This window comes from Arachis duranensis, chromosome 4, assembly GCF_000817695.3.
Source record: "Arachis duranensis cultivar V14167 chromosome 4, aradu.V14167.gnm2.J7QH, whole genome shotgun sequence".
Taxonomy (NCBI): Eukaryota; Viridiplantae; Streptophyta; class Magnoliopsida; order Fabales; family Fabaceae; genus Arachis; species Arachis duranensis.
The window spans coordinates 13,730,403-13,752,931 of NC_029775.3; the positions used below are offsets into that span (position 1 = coordinate 13,730,403).

The 22,529-nt window shown below is 31.3% G+C and overlaps 1 protein-coding gene and 1 pseudogene across 1 annotated transcript; one reads left to right on the top strand and one right to left on the bottom strand.

Moving 5' to 3' along the window:
* Positions 1-3,019: 3,019 nt before the first annotated feature.
* Positions 3,020-5,042, top strand: LOC107483470 (chitinase-like protein 2). Its single transcript, XM_016104085.3, has 3 exons — positions 3,020-3,458; positions 4,196-4,355; positions 4,432-5,042. The coding sequence occupies exons 1-3, from the start codon at positions 3,065-3,067 to the stop codon at positions 4,850-4,852; spliced, it is 975 nt and encodes a 324-aa protein (XP_015959571.1). The 5' UTR covers positions 3,020-3,064; the 3' UTR covers positions 4,853-5,042.
* A 10,081-nt stretch (positions 5,043-15,123) lies between these two features.
* On the bottom strand, positions 15,124-19,044 carry LOC107483450 (uncharacterized; annotated as a pseudogene).
* Positions 19,045-22,529: the final 3,485 nt, after the last annotated feature.

The window sequence follows — 22,529 nt, forward strand, 5'->3', positions numbered from 1 at the left end:
TTCTAGCCCTAGTGGAAGGTATGTTTGGTCTTTATTACTTTTTTTCTTGTTTTGATTTAATTTTTGGTGTTGTTGCTGTGTGACTTTTGATTGTTCTTTTTTATGTTGTCGCTTTGTTTTAAATTTTAATTGTTGTGTTGTTGATGTCTTATAATTTGCTATAATGTATTAACTAGGTATAAATTTTTTATTGTGTTGATTTTTTTAATTGTTCAATTATCCTTTGTTTATTATTTTAACTGATATTATGAACTTGTTAATTTATTAATTATTCTTTGTGTTGATTGTTAATTTATTTTTAATTGTTATAATTATGTTAAATGTGTTACCTCATTGTTACCATACTTGTGGATTTTTGTTTTTAATTTTTTTTTTAAATCCACGAATATTCATGTTTCCGGCAGAAAAAGGGTCCCGTACTCCCGTTATCCATCGCAGAAGAGCAAGATTTATGGGGACCACCCGTTGCCGTCCCTATTTTGGAGGTCCCATGTGCCCATCAAAAGTGAAACCAAAGTTTTGTTATGCATGAACGTGTAATGTGTAGTGTGGATTTAGTTTAAAGAGAGAACCCGACGTACTTAATTTGGATCATATAAAGTTGAAACTTCATTTTCATTGCCACTTGCTCAAACCGTCCACATATGTTTCAATTTGTCGTTCAATGCATGAATCCATCACTTGATTTAGTAGTTGCCATGACCCATAAAATTAAGAATAAGCTATTGTTCCTATTCATGGAAGATCATCATAATATTAATAAATTTATCAATAGATTAGTGTTTTGTATATAATAATATTATAAAAATATAAATTTTTTGAAATTATATCAATTTTGTCTTGATATTATAGATAATTATAAAAAAAATGATAGAATCAAATTACTTTTAAAAAAATAATAGAAAATAAAAAGTTTCTGTCGGCTAAGATTTTATATTTGCTATTTAAAAATAATAATTTTTCTCTCTATGTATATAAAAATATATAATTATATTAGTATAAAAAATTATATTAATAGTTATAAAATTAACTCGAATCTTGATTCTAATTATTAATTACGATATTAGTAAAAATAAAAGGGTATGCATATAATAATAATATTTTTTATATGAATAATATTACAGAATTATTTTTTAATTATATTTAATTATAAGTTTAATATACTTTTTATAATTTTATGAATTTATTTAAATTATATTATTTTATTAATTTTATTTTTTTATAAAATAAAAAAGTAGAGACAGATAGAAAATAAGAGAGAGAAAGATAAAGAAAAAAAGGAGAGTTGAGAGTTTGTTAATTTTAGAGGAAAAGATTTTATTTTATTGGTAATGAAAAAATATATTTTGATTTGTCAAATTAGTAATATAAAATATAATTATAAGTTATATATAGAGTAGAAAGGGTAGAGAAAAATAGAAAATAGGAGAAAATAGATAAGAGGATAGAGGAATGAAGTTTATTAATTTTAAAGAGAAATATTTTATTTTAATTTTAATAAAAAAATTATTATATAATACATTTTGATTGTCAAATTAGTAATATAATATAGATATATTTTAATTTTAACCCTATAATTATTATGTTGTTGTATTTTTTTCCAATTATTAATTCAAATAATTATTTTTATCTGAGTTTATGTTCTTAATATCATTGTTAGGTTGTTGTTTTTAATACATGTTTCATACTTTCATTTCATATCATTGGATTTGGTGTATTTGATATGTTATGATATTTTTTATATATTGTATTTAATTTTTTAGAAAAAAAATGAAAAAGAAAGTAAAATGTGCAATATGATCTAATTAATTATGAAAGTATTAATTTTGTTGATTTTTGGGTAACAGAAAAAGTTTTTGAAAAAAATCTAATCTTTTTAATAATATTAAGGACATTACGTGAGTATTATAATTTATTTTTTAATAATTTATTAGAATAATTTTAATTTTTAACTTGTTGATAAAGTGTTGTATATTTCGTTAGATAATATTGATGCTGAAAATAATGGTGGTGATAGTAAAATGTTTTATGCTACATTACTTGATTTTTCTAATCTAAATGATAAAAATAAAGGTAAAGATGATTTTAACGAAATAAATCTACTGTAAATTTTTACAAATTTTGATAATTAATGACAAATTTTAATGTTGGTATTTTATATTAATTGTTTTTTTTATTATTTAATTTTTGAGTTTGTATTTAGATAACTAATTTAAATGATATTTTAAAATTTATATTATACTATTATATTTTTTATTTTTTATTATCAAACGATTATTTTCATTAAATAATGATTAAATTGATCGAACCAGTAAATCAATAAATCAATAATTGAATTAGTTCGATTATCGGTTTAATTTTTAGAACCTTAATTCTAATTCTAATACTATACTAAAATTGAGTAGATACGATTGGAAGTTTCTCATGGTCTGATTTAATAGGAATTTATTGATTGGATGGGTCTTGCTTTATTTGGGCCTAATAAGACCAGCTCCTCTTCAGTTTTAAGCCCAAGAGAATAATTGGACCAAAGCCGACTCACTTGACTGTAAACAAACCCTCCTTCATGACCAAAGAAAATAAACTCTCCCTCAGTGAAAAGGAAAAAAAAATTGCTCTGTTTGGTTTCATTTTTTATCTCCCCACTTTAAATGCAATATAACAAATTATGATTTGACTTTTTGAGGTCCAATGTGTGTCAATGCATTCTATTTTTGGATTAAAAAGGCTTTTTCCTGACCAAAAATTACAATCAAAACAGTCCAAAGCTATTTGGATAAAAAGCAATAAGTATCCATTCTAATAACTGTTGTGATTTGAATTTGTAGTTGCGTTTCAAAGCTTTTACGTAATTATAAACAATTTATGCAACAATGACACAAGCTTTAAGCCATGGTCCAATGCTAGCTTAGTAATTTGATTTTGTTTAAGCACATTCCTAATAATAGTTACACACTCCCTTTCCATCCCTTTCACTACACACTACACTCAACTTCTTCATTTTTTTATAAATAAACTCCCACAATTTTGCTCCAACTCATCATCGTTGAATATAACACAAAACATGAAGAAGATGAACAATAACAAGAATCCAACAATATCATGGGTTTTGATGTTGTTGTTTGTTGTTTGTGTGGTTAATGCACAATCATCGGTGAAGCCGGTGGTGAAGATAGTGAAGGGGAAAAAGCTTTGTGACAAAGGGTGGGAGTGTAAGGGTTTCTCTGCTTATTGTTGTAATGAGACAATCTCTGATTTCTTCCAAACTTACCAGTTTGAGAACCTCTTTGCAAAGAGGAATTCCCCGGTGGCTCATGCCGTCGGATTCTGGGATTACCAGTCGTTCATCACGGCCGCCGCGCTCTACCAGCCTCTTGGGTTCGGGACCACCGGTGGAAAGCTTGGTGGCATGAAAGAGGTTGCTGCTTTTCTTGGTCATGTGGGAAGCAAGACTTCTTGTAAGTGATATAGCATCATAAACATATATATATCCACAATTTTAAAATTGTATATTTAAAATTTATGTTAATTAATTAGAATAATGTTACATGTTCTCAGCAAATATTGTTATTTTTTATGAGCACTTAGATTAACAATAATTTATACATATATTACAAAAATTTTATATACAAAAAATACATAATTTGTATCTATATTTATTAGAAAGTTAATGAGTTATATCTCAAATGACATAGTTTTTTCATATTCACCTAAAAGATCGTGCGTAAATCTTTCTATCTCTAGTAAAAATAATTGCACATATAAATTAATATAATTTATACTCATATTTTTTAAATTTTGTATATATAAATTAATAAAATTTATTTGTTAAATTTATTTATTAAAGATAATTTAATATTTATAATAATTAAATAATAATCAAAAAATATTAAAAATGGCTGATTTTAAGAGTTTTTCAATTAATTATTGGAAGTCATTTAATACAGTAAGTGGTTTATATCGATTTTAGCCATATATACATACTAGAAAAATGGATTATATATATTATCAAGTGAAAAATATTCGAAAATGATTAAATAATTTAATAAATTTGACTAAATTATTATTTAACTATTTTTAATTATTAATTTTATATTAAGTTAACTTCACTTAGGCCTTTACCTGTATTATTATGGTAGCATTTAGAAGAAATTGATGAGATTGTTGGAAATTGGAATGAAAAAATTGATTTCAGGTGGATATGGGGTGGCAACAGGGGGACCCTTAGCATGGGGATTATGTTACAACAAGGAACTGAGTCCAGATAAATACTACTGTGATGACTACTACAAGTTGACCTATCCATGCACCCCTGGCGCCGCTTATTATGGCCGTGGCGCCATCCCTATTTACTGGTTCCCTTTCTACCTCTTTCCTTTTAGTTTAATTTAATCACTTTGCTTTCTTTGATGCCTAATAAATGATGAACAGGAACTACAACTATGGAAAAATAGGAGAAGCCCTAAAGGTGAACCTATTGGACCACCCAGAATACATAGAGCAAAATGCCACGCTGGCATTCCAAGCAGCAATACACACGTGGATGACCCCACCAGACAAGCACATTCCTTCACCACACGATGCCTTTCATGCCAACTGGAAGCCAACTAAGAATGACACGTTGGCAAAGCGGGTCCCAGGTTTTGGTGCCACAATCAATGTTCTCTACGGTGACCAAGTTTGTGGCCAGGGTTCTGATGGTGATGACATGAACAACGTTATTTCTCATTACCTCTATTATCTTGATCTCATGGGTGTTGGCCGAGAAGAAGCTGGGCCCCATGATGTCCTCTCTTGTGCTGAGCAAAAGCCCTTTAAGCCCGCTGGGCCTCCATCTTCTTCAACAACTTGATTATTGAGAATTCTTGAAAAAAATCTTTGGAGAGTTCTAATAAAATTAAAGGAGGGGACATGCATGCAATGATGATGCATGGGAGTGGAAATTTTAAAACCCAGCTTTAATTTGGAGTGGATATTAATTGTTAAAAATTTGTATAGATTATAAACGTGCGTATTTCTTGGGTTTTCTTATTAATTGCATACCTCCATGTGTAACTTGGATATATTTTTGGTACAATGTGCATAAAAAAAAAAGAAAAAAAAAAGTGAAATATTTTATCATTATTAAGGATTGTCAACAATTTTGTTTGTTTTCTTCTTGAACCAGAATGCATGGTACATTCTACTTTTATTCTCAGTCCCTGGATGAGGTAAGTAGAAGTTCAAGCATAACTGATTCTAAAATAAGTTGAGGCCGTTAATGACGACATAAACAATTTAGGCTTTTTGTAAGATAAACACCATTGTAACATAGTATACGTGTATAATGAACATTTTAGCTAAATCCTGACATCAAATACAATGAAAATAATTGAAATATCTAGAGATCAAATCTTTTCTCTGGGTTTTATGTACATTTTAAATAATTTTTCAAATATTTCAAAAAAGGGTTGGATTAATATGTATCACTTATCAAAAAGAAATTGGTGTATTATGTCAAATTCATATCTTTGGAAAGACAAAATGCCAACCAAAATATCATTTGTTTCTTTAGAAGGCTATTTTGTAAAAAAAAAAAAAAATCTTTTGGAAGCTAAAACAGTAAATTACTATAATAGGTGCAATTCTTAATAGAGACAAATTAAAATTAGTGATTATAGAATAAAATTTTTTTTGCTCACATGGTCGCTACAATATGTAAATGTATGTTGCTGATAAGGTAAGATTTCATTTATTAACTTAAAAGTGTAAGATTTTTTTGTAGATCAAGATCCTGGTAGTTGAATTCTATCTAGTGCATGAATTCTGTCTAAGTAGATATCTATTATGTTCTTAGGCTTGGATAGAAAATTGATTACTGTGCTAAATTAAATTGGATTTAATTTGTAAGATTTTCCAAAATAATGATTTTCCTAATGGTTTTTCCAACATCCATCTCTACAGTAAGTATGTATAGAAAAGAAAAAGTTCAAAGTCAGGTATATGAGATGTTTTGTTGTGTTGTTAAACATGTACATTGTTGCTGAAGTTGCTTATCCCAATAAGCATTTGTTGAAGTGAATCATAAATTCGGTTGTGCATAGCCTGCTGTACTTTTCATTGTAATGGCTGGTGCTATTGTACTTGAATACTTGTTTCGTTAGGTAAACTATGAATTCGGTTTATGATTTTTAGTTTTTTTTTTTAGGAAAAAAAAATTTTATTCATAGAGAAACCAAATGGCACATATAAATGACATAAAAATATCAGTTTTACATTAATAATAAGAAGATAAATATCCTATGTTTTGAATTATAATCTAAAAAAAATACATATTCGATTACTACAAATTTTAAAAAGTAGAAATAAAGAGAAATATAAGTCTCTTTTATTTCTATAGATCTACACACACGTGATGTAAGACAGTAAGATACATCTTCTTCTGATCTTTTTCATATAGATCTGAATATTTTCAAGATTTGAAAGTTTTTCTATGAACAAAAATATTTTTTGTAGAATTTTTCTCTTAAAGCTGAAAAGATCTGTAGTATCAAATTAACACCAACAACCATAAAAGAAACCAAGAGCATCACCACAAAAGAGGAGAAAAATACTACGGATAGATTATTAAAACCAAGAACACAGAGCTAAGTTCAAATACGATAATGATCTACAATGAGAACCGTAAAAGGAAAATAAATAACCACAAAAGGGTTATTATAGATCTAGATCTGGATCTCAAATCTAGATCTCTAAAAGAAAAAACAGAAATACGAACAAAAATCACAACTAGAAAAAGGGGCACGTAGGAGAAGGGAGGGAGAGGCGGCGACGAATGGTGTGGATGGTGGGAGAGTGACGGTGGTGGGTGATGTGAAAAGTGAAGAGAAAAAATAAAACTATAGCTATAAAAAGTAAAACAAAGAAGATGATGAATGATAAGGGAGGAGAGAAAGAGAAGAAGAAGAGAAGAGGAAGAGGTTAGGAAAAGGAGCAGGGGAGAGCCACCGTAGCCCAGATTGAGGCGGCGGTAGCGGTAACCCTTAGGGAGATTTTGTGTTTTTCCTCGTGGGAGAGAGGGCCGTATTTGTATTTTTGCAGTAGCTTGTGATTTGTAGTTGTTATACCATAGTGATTGAAACTAATTATTTGCTTAATTAGCCCGGTTTACATGCCTAGTTCAAGTTGATATTATAAAATACTAGCAAGATTTTTAGTTTTTCTCCCTATTTGTTTGGTATTGTGGCGAGTTAAGTTTTAAAGTGATATTTGAGATTAGCTACGTGAACTAAAATAGTCTTTGAGATCTTAATTGCACCAATTAAATTCCTAAAATTAGCGAAAATGTACCACATTAGTTCTTAACAACATAACGAAGCATTTGATAGAAAAGGATTGAGGAGCTAACATGGTGTATTTTTGCCAATTTTAAAGATAATATGTAATTGGTACAATTGAAATCTAAAGAACTATTTTGGTTTAGATTGTGATCGAACATTAAAAAATAGATTGCAAATGCTGCAAAGAAAAAGAAAAAGAAAGCTCTAAGTGAGGTAAAACTCGTGTTCTTTAAACAACGAAAATTGAGTTTGTGCATGTTAATAATTTTGCTAATATATGATTTATCTTTTGCAGTTGAACCTTTTTTATGGTGGTTCAGCGGTGCAATCAAATTTCAGTCATTATCATGGACATATTATGAATTATCAGTTTAAAGATTCAAAAGAATAAGATAGATTTTCGGCATGTTTATGAATCTATTTCGTTGTTATTTGACACAAGTTCGTTGTAATCTACCTAATGTTCTTTCTTTTATGGAAATGAGATTTAGTGTTTATATTTTCTTGTTTTGTTCTATTTTACAATGTTTTGAAATTAATTTTTTCAATTATTTGATGAGATTTGTTTGTTTTAAATATATACTACACAGAATTTGGTGTTTATTTAAATAGTTTTGATGTATTTTGAAAACAATTCGGTGTATTATAGAATTTATTCTTCTTTTCCTCTATTTTTTGAACCTGAATTTATTCAGATTAAAAATATTTCAATAAGTACAGATAGATTCATAGAAGTATAATTTTGCAAAGAAATTTTATAAAAAACTTAAATTGAATATTTACAAACATACAAAGTATGTGTTTGTTTGAACTATACATTGCACAGACAATTCAGTACACAACCAATATATAAATTCTTAATATTTTACAATATTTAAAATATGTACTATCAATATCTCCTGATTCAAATGTACAGTAAAGACTTAATAATACAACAAATGGCCTGGATAGTCTGATGGTTTCAGATTCTTGAATGTCTTTATCTGAGTTGATTCATTTCATCAAATAAAATAAGTAAAGCATATTCGATTCTAAAATGATCAACTTGTTCCTACAGTTTAAAGAAATTTCTTTATTAAACTCCGTTAATTTAGTAAGCGAGAGTTTTCTATTTTTAAAGATAGTTACCTGCTTTCAATTCTTTCATGAATATTTTTTCTTTTTGATCTTTTTCGGATCAATTATCTCTAGCCATTTCATCATATATATTGCACAATCATATGTAAAAACAAAAACGAAAAAACACATTAAAATAGGAAAGTAACAAAAAAAAAACAATAAAATTTATTAAATAGAAAGATTACATATTGTGTTCGCTGCCCACTAATGTTGACATATGGTGCTTCGACACCCTCATTCTTTTCTACCAAAGGTTTTTCTTCAGCAAACACCCTCATTTGTGAAATTATGAAACTCTAAAAACTAAAACAAGCTAAATATAAGAAACTCTATATTTAACACCAAATTACACCGAAATAAATAATTTCAATCTACAAAATTTAGTGTTTATTTGAATAGATTTTGGTGTATTCGGGAAGCAATTCGGTATATTATAGAATTTATTCTTCCTTTTTCAAGAACTACTAGTGCACCTTATTTTAGACAGACAGAAATAAGAGGATTTATAGAGAAAACAGAAATTTGTATCAAATAAATAAAATTTATTAATTTTGTTTTGTCTTCCGAAGGAGATTTTTTGCTTAATAGATCAAGGACTTGAAATTTCTTCCTTTCAACATCCGCCATCCATATCCACCAATGTCGCGCATAGCAAACTGGGGAAAATAGCTGAAGTTTGGTCAAAGAGAATAATTTTTTAGTTTAATTGGCACCTAATGTAAGAATTATTTAAGAAGCTTTATAAATGAAAGCTTACAAATAGATAGGATGCAAGTTTTTTCTTGTCTGAAAATGGGATGTAGTCTTGATAGTCTTTAGTCTGGAAGGGTTTGTTAGTCTTTGGATGAATGAACTTTCCCTCATGACTCACTAACGCGGCATTTTGCAAAATTTGTATAATATACCGAAAGAAACAGTTACAACAAATAATATATTTTAAGAATACACCGAAATTTTAATGTACTACAGCTTACCATAATATCAGGGGGGAGAAAGTATATGAGTTTTTCAAATTTTTCATTTTTTTTCAGAATTTGACACATTGCCGAGACAACCTACGAAAATAAAAAACTCAAACTTAATACATATATGGCACAACTCATAACAAAATCATTAATGTTATTCTAGTATTACCAGATTTTTGATATCTAATTTGGCTTTTAAAGAATCAAAGCGCATTCTGGTTATTTCCATGTGAGATTCATGCTTCAGCTTAAAAATTGTTTCCTACTCATTAGAGCATCCATCATCATTAGTCTTGATATTTATGACCCAATAAAAGCATTTCTCCTTAAGATCGTCTATTATTTTCTTTTACCCACGAGAGTTTTAAACTTGTCAAGGAAGCTCAGTGTAGGCTGCACTTTTTCTGGTGAGAAAATTTTTTTTTGGCATAATTTAATGCTGCTACAACCCCAGTATTCATGACCTTAACCAATTCTTTCAACTCTTTCACCTATATTGGGCTGTCTTAAGATTTTTTCTTGTCAGCTGGTGGTTCACCCTCTTGTGTAAGTGTAGCTTCCTCACTTGATTGAGAAGCCAAGGCTAAATGATGGTACAGAAAAGCAATTCTTCAATGCAACGTTGGCAACCAATATTATTCCATCATTCACGACTTTAGCGGGTGGATGACTATATGGTGACACATAAAATAGTTTAAGCATACATAAAAAAATATTGAAAAAGAATTTTATTAAGTAGAACTTACACATTAGTGGAAGCTACTTCCTCATGAGATTCTTGTTCAGGTTGTTGAGGTTTTGGAGGACTACAGAATTACAGAAAAAGAATTTAATTATTACAAGCAAATCAAGTGCACCTTAATTCATATGAAATATACTGAAATACGAACCAAATACACCAGAAGCACTACAACAAATTTTTATAGGCTAATTACAACAAATGCATCAACAAAGTCTCTCAAAATAGACAAAATCAATATTCTGTTGTATAGTTACAACAAAAAGAGGACAAGAACATCAAGTGCACCTCAAATCAGAAGCAATACACCGAAAGAGAAACTAAATACCCAAAAATATTAGAAAAGAATTTTATGTAATAGTTACGCATTAATAATTTCTTCTTTTATATTTTCCTCTCCAGAAGACTTTTCAGTAGTTTGTTGAGTTTAGGGAGGGCTTGACACAAGTATTTCCGAAGGAGGAGCACATGTTTTAAGTGGAACTCTAAGAAAAACATAAATAAAAAAATTAATATAGAGTAAACATTCAAGTGCAAATGATTAACTCAATGAATAGAACATTGAAAGTGAATTGAAAAATTCACATGTTCAGTGGTTCTGATTGAGAATGAGTATATTTCCGAAGAACAATCATTTATCCTCTAGAATTAGTATCTATTATTCCTTCCTAAATAGGAGTTAGTCATTCAATGATTCTTCTTGTTTCTTAAACTTGAAATACATCGAAATTATCTCACAACTACACTTCAAATATTCAATAAAAACACAACTTCTGTTATATGAGAATTTATATAGTTGCAGTTTTTTCTTTTTTTTCTTGTCTTTTTTCTTGCATAAAATCTTAAAAATTTTATATATTTAGTTGATTTACACTTTTCTGATAGCTTATCTGTGTTTAAAACACAGCATCATTTTTACTTTCCAAATTTACATGTGGTATTCTAAGGACAAAATAAAAATTATTCAGTAAAACTAGAGTAAATACATAAGAATTTAGAAAATTTTAGCAAAGAAAGAATTTTAGACATTGAATCTTACATTTGTGAAGAATCATAGTGAGCTTCTGTGGAGTGGAGCCTAGTTTCTAGAACATCAGTGTTTTTTTCTTGCATCTTGAAAAAGCAAACAATCATCAAGTAGAAAAAACACAATAAAATTTGGAAAATACACTGAAAAGCACCATATATTTTGTGCAAGCTTATCATTTATTTTCTTTGATAAGTTTGAAAAACTCTAATTTAACTTTGATGATAAATAAACATTATTGAAATATTTAATTACAAAATTATTAATTTGATTTTTATTTAACATGTGTTAATTAATTTTGTGATGCAGATTTTTAATTGGGTCGAAAATAAAATTCTGGTGCAAGCCCAATTATATTCAGCTATGGTTTGATGCAAGAATATATGATGAGTATGGCTGAATTATTTATTGTGTTACTTGGGCCAAGTTGATCCATTATTATTACAAGCCCAAGTTGAGCATGCTTTGCTATTTGTCCTCATGCATGATCCGAAAAACAACTCATCAGGAAAGAAAATATTATTATTTGCCATATGAATGATGGCTGAAATACTCTATCTTGGGCCAGTTTTTTATTAAACTTCAACATTAAGCCCATATCAAACCAAAGATCCAATGCTTGGTCCGAAACATAATGAAAGAAAGCAAATTGGCTCTATGTTTCCAACGGATTCCATGTCTTATTGAGGGATGAATTTCAAAATTTAATTTTCTAACATTGGAAATATAAATGAGAGAGAGAGTGAGTGAGTATGAGTGACATGATTGATTTGATTAATGCAGCACGCCACTCAAGCAAGGGAAGTAAAAGCAATCCCATTAATTTGTTTCATTTCAATTAATTGCTTTTACTTTAACTCTACATTCTCTCTCATCTTTCCTTCTTCTCTTTCAGTCTTTACCCAGCAACCATGGAAGCTTTTGCAAACTATCAAGATGAAGATAGAAGTAAGCTAAAGACCATCACCATGATGGCAAGAAAAAGAAAACAAAAAGTATGCTGTGGCTAAGATTCTCATTCACTTATGGTAAGATTTTGTGATAAGATCTTGACTTCTCCATACCAAAAATAATGGTAGAAGGAGATTCGGCCAGCAAGAAAGAGATTCTTGGAGGCATGTCTTGTCTCTGATTTTGCTCAACCACCACAGAAGGTAGCTAGGGTGGCTACGTGATGGAAGAGGCAGAGATTGGAGCAGATGAAGCCATCATCATCATGAAGCATCAAGGGCCAGAAATCTATCTTGGAGAGCAAGCCAAGGATGGAGCACTCGGATTGATGAAGTCTGATGACCAAGGAAGAACTAGAGGTATTTGCATGTTGGGTTTTGCATGAGTTACCTCTTCTCTCTCTTTGGCCGAACCGGTTATGTGTGAAGGAAAAGAAGTTAAGCTTGGTTTTTGTTTTAACTGTGAAGGCTTCTCCTCTCTATAAAAGGGGTGAATAGTCACGGTTTGATTCAAGGAGTTAGAAGTAAGCAGTGAGAGTGCAAGGCACAGGATTCTCATAGCTACCTAAACTTACAGATTTTCTTCTCCTTCAATGTATTCTGTTTAGTATTTTTTGTTTAATTTTGTCATGTCTTGAGTCTCATGGAAAAAGGCAACAGTGAGGTTTGTATGAAAAAGCCATAGAGCAGAAAAAGGCAGAGAGTGCAAAATTAAAAGAAAAAGCCATAGATGTCTTAGAGTTCCTTTGTTCATCTATGTTGTGTTTCATGATTCTGTGGGAATCCCCTTGTAAGTTGGGTTAGCACTTTACAGTTTGTAATCAGGTTGATTATAGTGAAATTCTATCATTGTTGTGATGGAGACTGGATGTAAGCTGCATTACACTTAGCAGCTGAACCAGGATATATCTGGGTGTAATTTTCTCTCTCTACTACTCCATTTCTGTTTCTGCTGCACAAGAGCTAAAACAAAAAATTATCTCGTGCCAAGTGACGAGACAAAAATAAAAGTCTCGTGGCTAGGAACGAGACAAAAACAGAAAAGTCTCCTCAAAGACCAGAAAAGTGTAATCAAGCAAAAAAGGGGCTAAGATTCAACCCCTCTTCTCTTAGCCACTGAAACCATCATTCTTCAATCTTACTCAAAATGAAAAAAATACACCAAAAAGATTCTATTAATAAATAAAATTTTGATGGAAAAAAATATAATGATTCCGTTTCTTTTTGGGAGGATGAGTCCTCAATAGCTTGTTTTTTTTTTGATTCAATCCTGAAAAAATAAATAATCTTCAGGCAAATGAACATAATAAAATTTACAAAATATACTGAAAAAAAACTTACTTTTTTTTCAGGCTTTTGATTTTTTTCTTCAATCTTCTTTCTCTTATTTCCTCGCTTTTTTTACTTCTTCCAATACATACAAAAAATTCTGTTAAAAAATAAAATTTTGACGAAAATAAAAAATATAGCATTATAATGATAATTTTTGAAGCTTATTCATCATCAGATTCACTTTCTTTTTCGGAAGATGAATCCACAATAACATGCTTCCTTTATTTGGATTCCATCCTGAAAAAGCAAATAATCATCAGGCAAATAAACACAATAAAATTGATAAAATAAAAAACATAATAAGAGCACCAGGTGCATCTCAATTCACACTGAAAGACAAATAAAGTATACCAAACCACAAACCAAAATAACACCGAAAGACAAGCCAAATACACCGAAAAATAATACTTATTTCTTTGCAGGTTTGTGAATTATTTTCCTCGATCTTTTTTTCTTATTTCCTTACTTTTTTCACTTCTGACAATACATTCAAAAAATTTTGTTAATAAATAAAATTTTAACGAAAAGCAAAACATAATATTTCAATGATAGTTTCAGAATGTTACTCATAATCAGATTCACTTTCTTTTTCGGAAGATGAATTCTCAATAACGTGTTTTCTTTTCTTGGATTCCATCCTGGAAAAACAAACAATCATCAATCAAATAAACACAATAAAATGGTAAAAAATACACGGAAAAAGAATACTTACTTCTTTGCCATTTTTTTAGGTCATTTTTTTTGGTGTCTCCTCCGAGTCATCTTCAGAATTAGACTCGAATTCAGCAACACTTTCACTTTCCGAAGAAATAGTCTTCTTCTTCTTTTTCTTCTTTTCTTCCTTCCTTTATCCCTTCTTTTTCTCTTTTTTAGTTATTTTCTCAGCTGTGCTATTTTCACAATTCCCTAAAACTGAAAAAATGTTTGTTTACACAATATATTTATAACAAATACATCGAAAAAAAAGAAACAATTCTGTTGAGTTACCATGTCATCCTTGATCTCAGTTTTTATTCTTTCAACCAGTAATTACCTGGTCCAATGTTAGACCCACGGTGATCCAGGAATTGCATCCAGCAACCTATTTTTGTGTGTTGATTCGTAAAAATATAAAACTATTAGAGCAAAGAGACAGTCATTAATAGCATATTTCTTTTTCAATGTGCGTTATCTAATGCCCTTTATGAGAAAGTTGAGCACATGACTACCCCAATTTCATTCACGTATTGTTTCCACGTGAAGAATGGGTGGCATGTGAACCGAAAAAAATTTGTTTACCGTTGTCGACAATAAGAAGGACATCTGAATGTAGAGGATAAATGCCCTCTTGAATTTCAGCCGATTCTCCTCCCCATCAACACCCATCTCTAATATAGAGGTTGATAATTGCAAAAAAGTCTTGTCTTGGAAGCTTCTAAGAACTTCCTTATTCTCCTCACTAAGTTTTTGAAAGTTCATTTTGGTTGGATAGCGCGGCCCTGCAAAAAATATTTTAACAACACAGAAATAATTTGATTATATATCAAAATTGGATTTACAGAATATATTAGGAAATAGATTTTTACCAGATGCACTCAAGTCAAGGGCAGCTGCTATATTTTCTTGGATGATATTGATTATACCATACCATGCGTCCAATCTGTTACGGGACAGATGCCAATTGTTTCAATAGCTAATGTGGCACCTTCATGGCAGGGATATGCATCAAACCACCGAATCCCAGCTCTTGAACAATGGCTTTCTTGGCCTCGCTCATGTTTTGGAAATGATCATGAATCAATCTTGTGGAGCATCTCAAATCATGATTTTTCTGTAAATAAATGAGAATGGTGTAAATAAACTATATTTATACAAAATAAATTGAGTTGTTCAAATATATATATGCTTACATTATATTTTGGTGTTTTCTTTTACCATTTTTTCTGTAAAGAATAAAAAAAGGTTAATAGCTATAGGTAACAAGAGCACCAGGTGCACCTTGTAACACCCTACTACACAAAACTTTACGCTTAAGCCATAAAATAGAGGTGGTATGTGTCACGGCCCAAAATGAACCATGACCGGCGCTTAGGAAAACAGTTCCCTAGCAAGCCTATCAGACTCAAATATAAATTAAATAAGAAAGTTACAAATATTTTAAAGAAATTTACAGTTTCTAAAATGAATAATTTCATATTTTTATTAAAAGGTAAAATAAATAGATATGGATGGATCCTGCCTGTGACATATGGAGCATATGACGTCTAAGAACTCAACAAAAATGAAGTACCAATTGCAGATCATCACTCTTGAATAGAAAGCTCACACATTCAAGTATTTGTTCCTGAAAAATATTTAAAAAAAAACGGAATGAGTTTTGTAACCCAGTGACTAGACAATACATCTATAATCCACATGAGACCAGATAAACATTATCATAAAAATAATTTTAGTTAGAAAATAATAATTTATATGAATATGTGAATCAATAAGGGAGTTCTCATACAGAAATAAAATCAAATAGTCCACACTTAGGCGGCTCCACCTCTAAGGGTAGCCCTTTCCTCTCGTGTGTCCGTACGGAATAACAGATCCAACGTGTGGCCTACACGTTAGGCTAGCAACGCCCCTGCTAGCTGAGGTCTGAGCCAGATGCATCTAGGTTAACGTCATAACCGCCGTTAACTACGGTTTTCTAATACGAGCCTCCCAAACCAATTAAAAACCTTTGATCTTTTAAATATATAAGGTATCGAACCAAATCAAATCAGATAAAACTTTCTCATCCGAATCATATTCAATCATATTTTCTCAATCTTAAGGCATTTCAAACATATTTCACAATTCCAAAATAAGTGAGTACCAACCAAATTTCAATACTTCAAAAATACATATTCAAATAAAACCAAATGCTTTAAGATAATATAAACTTTTATTTTCAAACATACATATAGTCTCATAAAAATATATAGTCTCATGTGCATATTAAAATGAGTTTCACAAGGATAAGTATTTAGTTCTAACAAATCAATTAGTAAAATCAATTTAAAATCATTTGATAATAATTTTTGTGATAATAACTAAGTTCAAAGTTCCGTATATTAAAATAATTATAGACGTAAAACTAAACCATTATAAATGTAAAGTCTACTCACAACATGGTCCTAAGAGACCGAAGATATCGAACCCGGAGTGCCAGAATCCAAGGTGAGGAGGATTGAAGTAAAATAAAATGAATGAGCGCAGAATTTGGATCGAGACAATGGCAGCAACTTCCACGGTTACATCGCAGATGTAATCATAACATCAACAGCTCCAATCGTTCCATGATAGCACTAATACCAGTACTCAAGATAATTTCCAGCAGAAACGCAACAAAAATAGTGCGATAGTACTAAAACAGAGATATATTATCGCAATTAAAACCAGAGCATGTAAGAAAAGAAGAAAATATAGCAGAGTAAAGGTGGAAGCGTTACAGTTTCATAAATGGAGTCAGAGCAGGGGAAAAATTGTGCTGATTTAGAGACAAGAATGAAGGGAGTGTGGGGCTGAGCAAGATCACAACAGGGACGGAGACGGTTCATTAGTAGTGACGTCGGTGATGCTCCCCTGACGACGAGCTCCGTTGATGGCAACAGCAGACGCGACGATGGTGAACGGCTCCTCCATCGCGACTCTTTCTTCCTCCCTTCATTGGTCGACTCAAACTCTCCCTCTTCATTCAGAAATGACGGTGACCCCCAACAGAGATGGCGGCGGTTGAAGCTTAACGGCGACGGAGACAAGGCACGGCGGCTGTAGCAGTTCGACGGCGGCGAGGCAGAACGGCGGCAGTCCTTCTTCCGCGTCTCCTCTCTCGCACTCGTCCCCCCTCTCGGACGCACCTCTCTCGGTTCTGGCCTCTGATGGCGATGCAACTGCAGTGAGCTGGACGCGGCTGATGGCAATGCGACGGGACACGAACGGCGTGCTACAGGCCGGCGGTGATGAGGTGCGACTCTCTCTCCTCGCATGGTGGCTCGGCGTGGACAGCTCCCGCCTTCCTCCTTCGTTCTCTTCTCGCGGTCTCCCCTTTTCTCTCTTTCCTTTTTTTCTTTCTTTCTTTTTTCCGCCAGGGTCTGGGGGTGTGTGCTGTGAGGAAGAGGGTGTGACGGGAGTGAGAGTGTGTGCGGTAGTGAGAGGTGAGTGAGTGTGTTAGAAGAGGGTTAGGGTTTGGTTTGAAAAAAAAGAGGAACAAGGGGTATTGTAGGGATTTTACAGTGTGGTATTACGACATCTAAAATAAAATATATACGTAATATAGTTGAAAGAAAAATTATTATCGAGGAGTCTTGAAAAAAAGTTTAAACAACAAGTCGCAAAAAGAAAAGTGTATCGCTTGCATGAACAAAAACTAGATTATGAAGAAAAGTAAAGACATATATATATATATATAAAATAAGAGCGGAATGTCAAAATATACAGAATATCAAGCTCCAATCTCGACTTGCGAAACTAAGACAGGCTAGAGAATATGTACATACATAGATGTATATAAGTATATCCCAAAATATCTCGACATACATGAAGTAAGCACCTAGTTCTCCAAAAAGACTTTAAGAGTATATACATAAATACATAACCGACAACCCAAAATATAACATTCCAACTTCGCTTGCCATAGGAATCTCCAGACGCTCTCTCGACCTGCATTTGAAAAATGACAACATATGTATGGAATGAGAACCAGAGATTTTCAGCATGGTGAAGGTGCCAACGTACATAAGATATAAGGTCCCGAAAAAGTCAAAGGTAATTCTAGAACTCCGACACTCAGAATTAAACTTAAAAAGATATACTAAACCAGTAGTAGGGTAAATTATCTAAGGTTCTCAAGTTCTAAACCTAATTTTAGCTCAATCCTTCACTTTCTGTTTTCCCCAATTCTCCAAAACACAAGTTGAACAACCCTCAGCGTCACCTACGCCTGCATGAGGGATCTCTCAATTGCAAAGACACACAAGACAAACAAAAAAAACACAAATAGAATACAGTTACAGCAGGTAGAACATATAGCAATTAGACATAGTTAATTAAATAGGCAAATCCAAATAATGCAAACTCAAACAAAACAGACAAATGCATATGATGTATGTCTGCCCTATGGTTGATGATATCATCTGTCGATTATATAGCCAACCCGACATATCCTGGTAGCTAACCCTAGACAGGAATACCCCATCATGGAGCAAGTGGGCCTGAGCCACAACCCCTTTGCTACTACCTAGGCGGGTATTTAAAGACTCAACCTGGAGCAAGTGGAATAATCCACTACTACTGCTACTACCCAGGTGTCACAATCACTAACTTAGAGCAAGTGGAACGAACCTAAATCCTTGCTACTGCCTAGGCGTCACAACTAAAAATTCATTCTCAACATCAATGCAATTCATCATTCATTCATTCATAACATTTTCACACTTCCCCAAACAATCCACATTAACTCAATCAGTAATCATATTTCATCATTCTCGATTAACCAACATCTTTTTAGTTCTCATTCACATCATAATCGGCACGTTTACATTCTTCTAGTTAGAACTCCATCCTCCGTAACCTTATTCTCTGCCATTTAACATCCCTTATAGGTTCACTTTCTTTCCTAAGCTTAAAAACTAGGTATCAGACCATAGAGAATAGTTACAAAGGTTTGAAAAGTTAGAGGATTGGTTTAGTATATAAAAATTCCATTTTTAGTCAAAACAGGGGTCTCTTGTATGCAAGTTTATGATCGTGTACGCGAGAGGACAAAACAGAAGGAACTTCTCGTGCAGAGTGTGCCGCTCACATAGAGCACAAAATTGGAAGTCAATTATAACATGTTCACGTTCATTAATTTGGATATGAACATTAAAATGTTACAAACAACTATTTTGATTGTCATTTACAGAAATAAATCATACAAAGTACTTGATATGAGCAAAGAAAACTTGAATTGTGATAGATATATTTTTACTGTTGTGGTGGATTGATCTCGTGTTTCAAGTTCAGATGGTTCCTCAACTTAATATAATTGTTTCTTATATCATGAGCAAACTTTGCAAGTAAGTTTCACAACTCATAATTGGATAGAGATACATGTAATAGTACCATGCATGAGATAAGATGTCATTGTTTATAGGATGTGTATTTTCTTAGATTGGGTCTCTATTATATGCTCTTTTTATTTTTTTGTCGTACTTATTGCATAAAGTTAAGGCAAAATTATATTTCCTTTGAATAAATGGGTTGGGTCAAGTAATGTAGCAAAAAAAGACTAATAATTATCATGCTTAAATTTATGTTAGAAGGTGTTTGAACATAAGTAGCATGTGTTGGCACGATGGTTTTTTTTTTTTAGTTTTGAAACAAGAATTATTCTCTTATGCTCAGCGTAACAGAGTGAGTGTATGTCAGGTGAATGTTGAGCCTCCCAACATAAATATTTTCGGTAAATTTTAAGATCTGCAAACCAATTGTGACTTGTCCATACCACTTAAAATTTCTACTTAGACCAATCCCAACCTATGAAGCAAATGTAAACAAAAGAAAAGATGAATAAATTAAGAACAATGTTATTTTGACATATCTTTTATGCTTCGTCAGTTCTGGTTATATCTTTTGGGGAACAACTGGAGAGAAATATTGGTACAAGAATATTTTTTAGTATTTCAACCAGTTTGCTAAGAAATGTTTTATTATTTTTTACAGATGGAACTCACTGCAGTGCAGACTCTTGCATCAGCGGTTATTTACAGTGTTATCCACTTGGTCTTCGGAGGGTAGCTGAGCCAACAGTTTTGATGTACACATTCATGTACAGCTTTGCAAAGTATAGAAAATATTTAGGACACATTGTTCCTGCCTTGGACTGGATGGTATCTTTTGAGCTCTTTGAGTGTTGTGTGTGTGCATGTTCTTTTTTTTAAGCATTAACTACTAATGAATCTGAGATAACTTTATTCATTTATTTATTGTCTTATTTTACTTTTAGGGTGTGTGTTTGGAGTTTGGACATGGATACAAGGTAACCACTCTAATTAGATTTGCTCCATTCCGAATATCAAAATTAAAGGTAATGCACTCCCTTCAATCTATTCTCATCGTCATCATACTTCCATATACTTCTTCCTTTCTTTCTTTGTTATTCCTTCCCTGTTATCGATTCAGCATCTATATAATTTCTTGATTATTGTCCTTTCAATCTCTATAAAAGACTATAATAATTGACTAGCAACATGCTTCCAACATTCTTGTGCCACTTAATTGCCAGTATGCATTGTAATATCTCAATAGTGTTTTCTCTTTTGTTTTGCATTTTTTGCATGAAGGAGTTATGTCCTAACACTATTAAGTTAGGATGATATTGTAGATTGACTCTCCATTCCATTATTTATTTTTTTAACTAATTTTCAGTGAATGATTGTTTATTTCTATCTCATTTTTGCATGCAGTGTTAAATTGGACATGACTCTTTATGAAAATTTTGCTAACAGGTAAGCAATTGTTTACAATTCTTTATAATAGTCTTTTTTCCCTTTTTCTTTGCTTTTTTATTTTTTATTTTCTTGAGTATTTATTATTTTATAAATACATAACTTTTTCCTTTTTTTTTCTAAAATTTCTAGTACATAACTTTTTTCTTTTTTTTTTTAATTTTTAAAATTTCATCACTCTTTAGTTCTACATTATTATAGGGGCACGCATCTTCATCTTCTATCGCTGCTTTTTTCTAATTTTTTATTTCCTTTTATTCTAATATGTTGTTCTTCCTTTCAAAGTGAAACAGGTGAAGGTGACATTTGAATGGTTGCTATAGTGGATGAGGAAAAAGTGTTTCACCAATCACATGTTCTTCATAAGCCATGTGGGTACATTGGTAATTTTTTTTGTTTAATTTCTCCTTTAGGAATTGGCATTCATTGGTTATTTCTTAAACTTTAAAAGTATAAATATAGTATTTTTTTAAAACACAATTTACACTATAGTTGGTGATTCTTGAGGAAGTGATGTATTGCATTGGTGCAAATGTTGCTTCTGCTGGTGCCACGTTATTGGAATAAGTTTATATAATTGATTTTGAAGCACTTGATTTCTTACATATAAAAATGCCCATGTCCAACCACCCTAACTACCGAGCAACCATTCTTCACCATCAAGATCAAGATCTGGTGATAGTAACAACCCCCTTTACTAACTCATTATCCTCCTTCGCCTTCTCTCAAAAGTTACATATGGTATCTTCAATTTTGTTTTCCTATGTACCTTTGTCTAATTAATAAAATTATTTTTCTTTGTTCACTATTTATTTATTTATTTATTTTGGTAAATGAGAGTCAAACAAACTGATTATTTACTATTTGTTTACTTTAACCCAATTGAATTAGTTGATTTAAAATGGAAAGGTTTTGCTTTGTTACTTAACTTAAAATGCATATAATTACACATGTGATGTGTTCCTTTAAAAAATTTAAATGGTGAATTTTTATATGTATTGGGTCATTTGCAGTTTTCTTATCCCTTGTGGTTTTAACAATTCAAAATTAACCATTGCCAATCCCTTAATCTGCACGGATTCAAAGAATTTTTATCTGCCACGGTCACTATGTCATGTTTACTATTGTTTTGGTTGCTATTATAGATGGGCTCCGGTAAAGAGCTCTTATGAACTATCACTTAATCCTGTTGTGATAAGCATAGGGGTGGATGCCAATTTAATGCATTGTGACTTTTTTTACAATAAAAATTGACTCTATATTAATGTAATTTGAAAAAGAGGATCTTAGGCAATTATAAATAGAGTAAGTATATGAGATAATAGATACACACAATTATAGCAATAAAATAATTTTTATTCTCTCTCTTATATTATTTTTTTTTATATTTTACTACAATATAATTAAATATATCTATTAATATAGTAATTTTAGTAAACATTACTACTAGAGCTATTTAGTTATATTTTATATTTCATATTTGTTATCTCTTTCTTATTTATTTATTTAGTTATTTCATAACACGTTATCAGCACGAGACTCTGATCAAATTTTTAGGAAAACTCAGGTAACAAATTTTCAT

Bases quoted from the DNA above. Each gene is read 5' to 3' on its own strand.
- LOC107483470 (XM_016104085.3), top strand. From the start codon at position 3,065: ATGAAGAAGATGAACAATAACAAGAATCCAACAATATCATGGGTTTTG. The intron at 3,459-4,195 runs GTAAGTGATATA...AATTGATTTCAG, and splicing joins TGTGGGAAGCAAGACTTCTT to GTGGATATGGGGTGGCAACA. The intron at 4,356-4,431 runs GTTCCCTTTCTA...AATGATGAACAG, and splicing joins GGCGCCATCCCTATTTACTG to GAACTACAACTATGGAAAAA.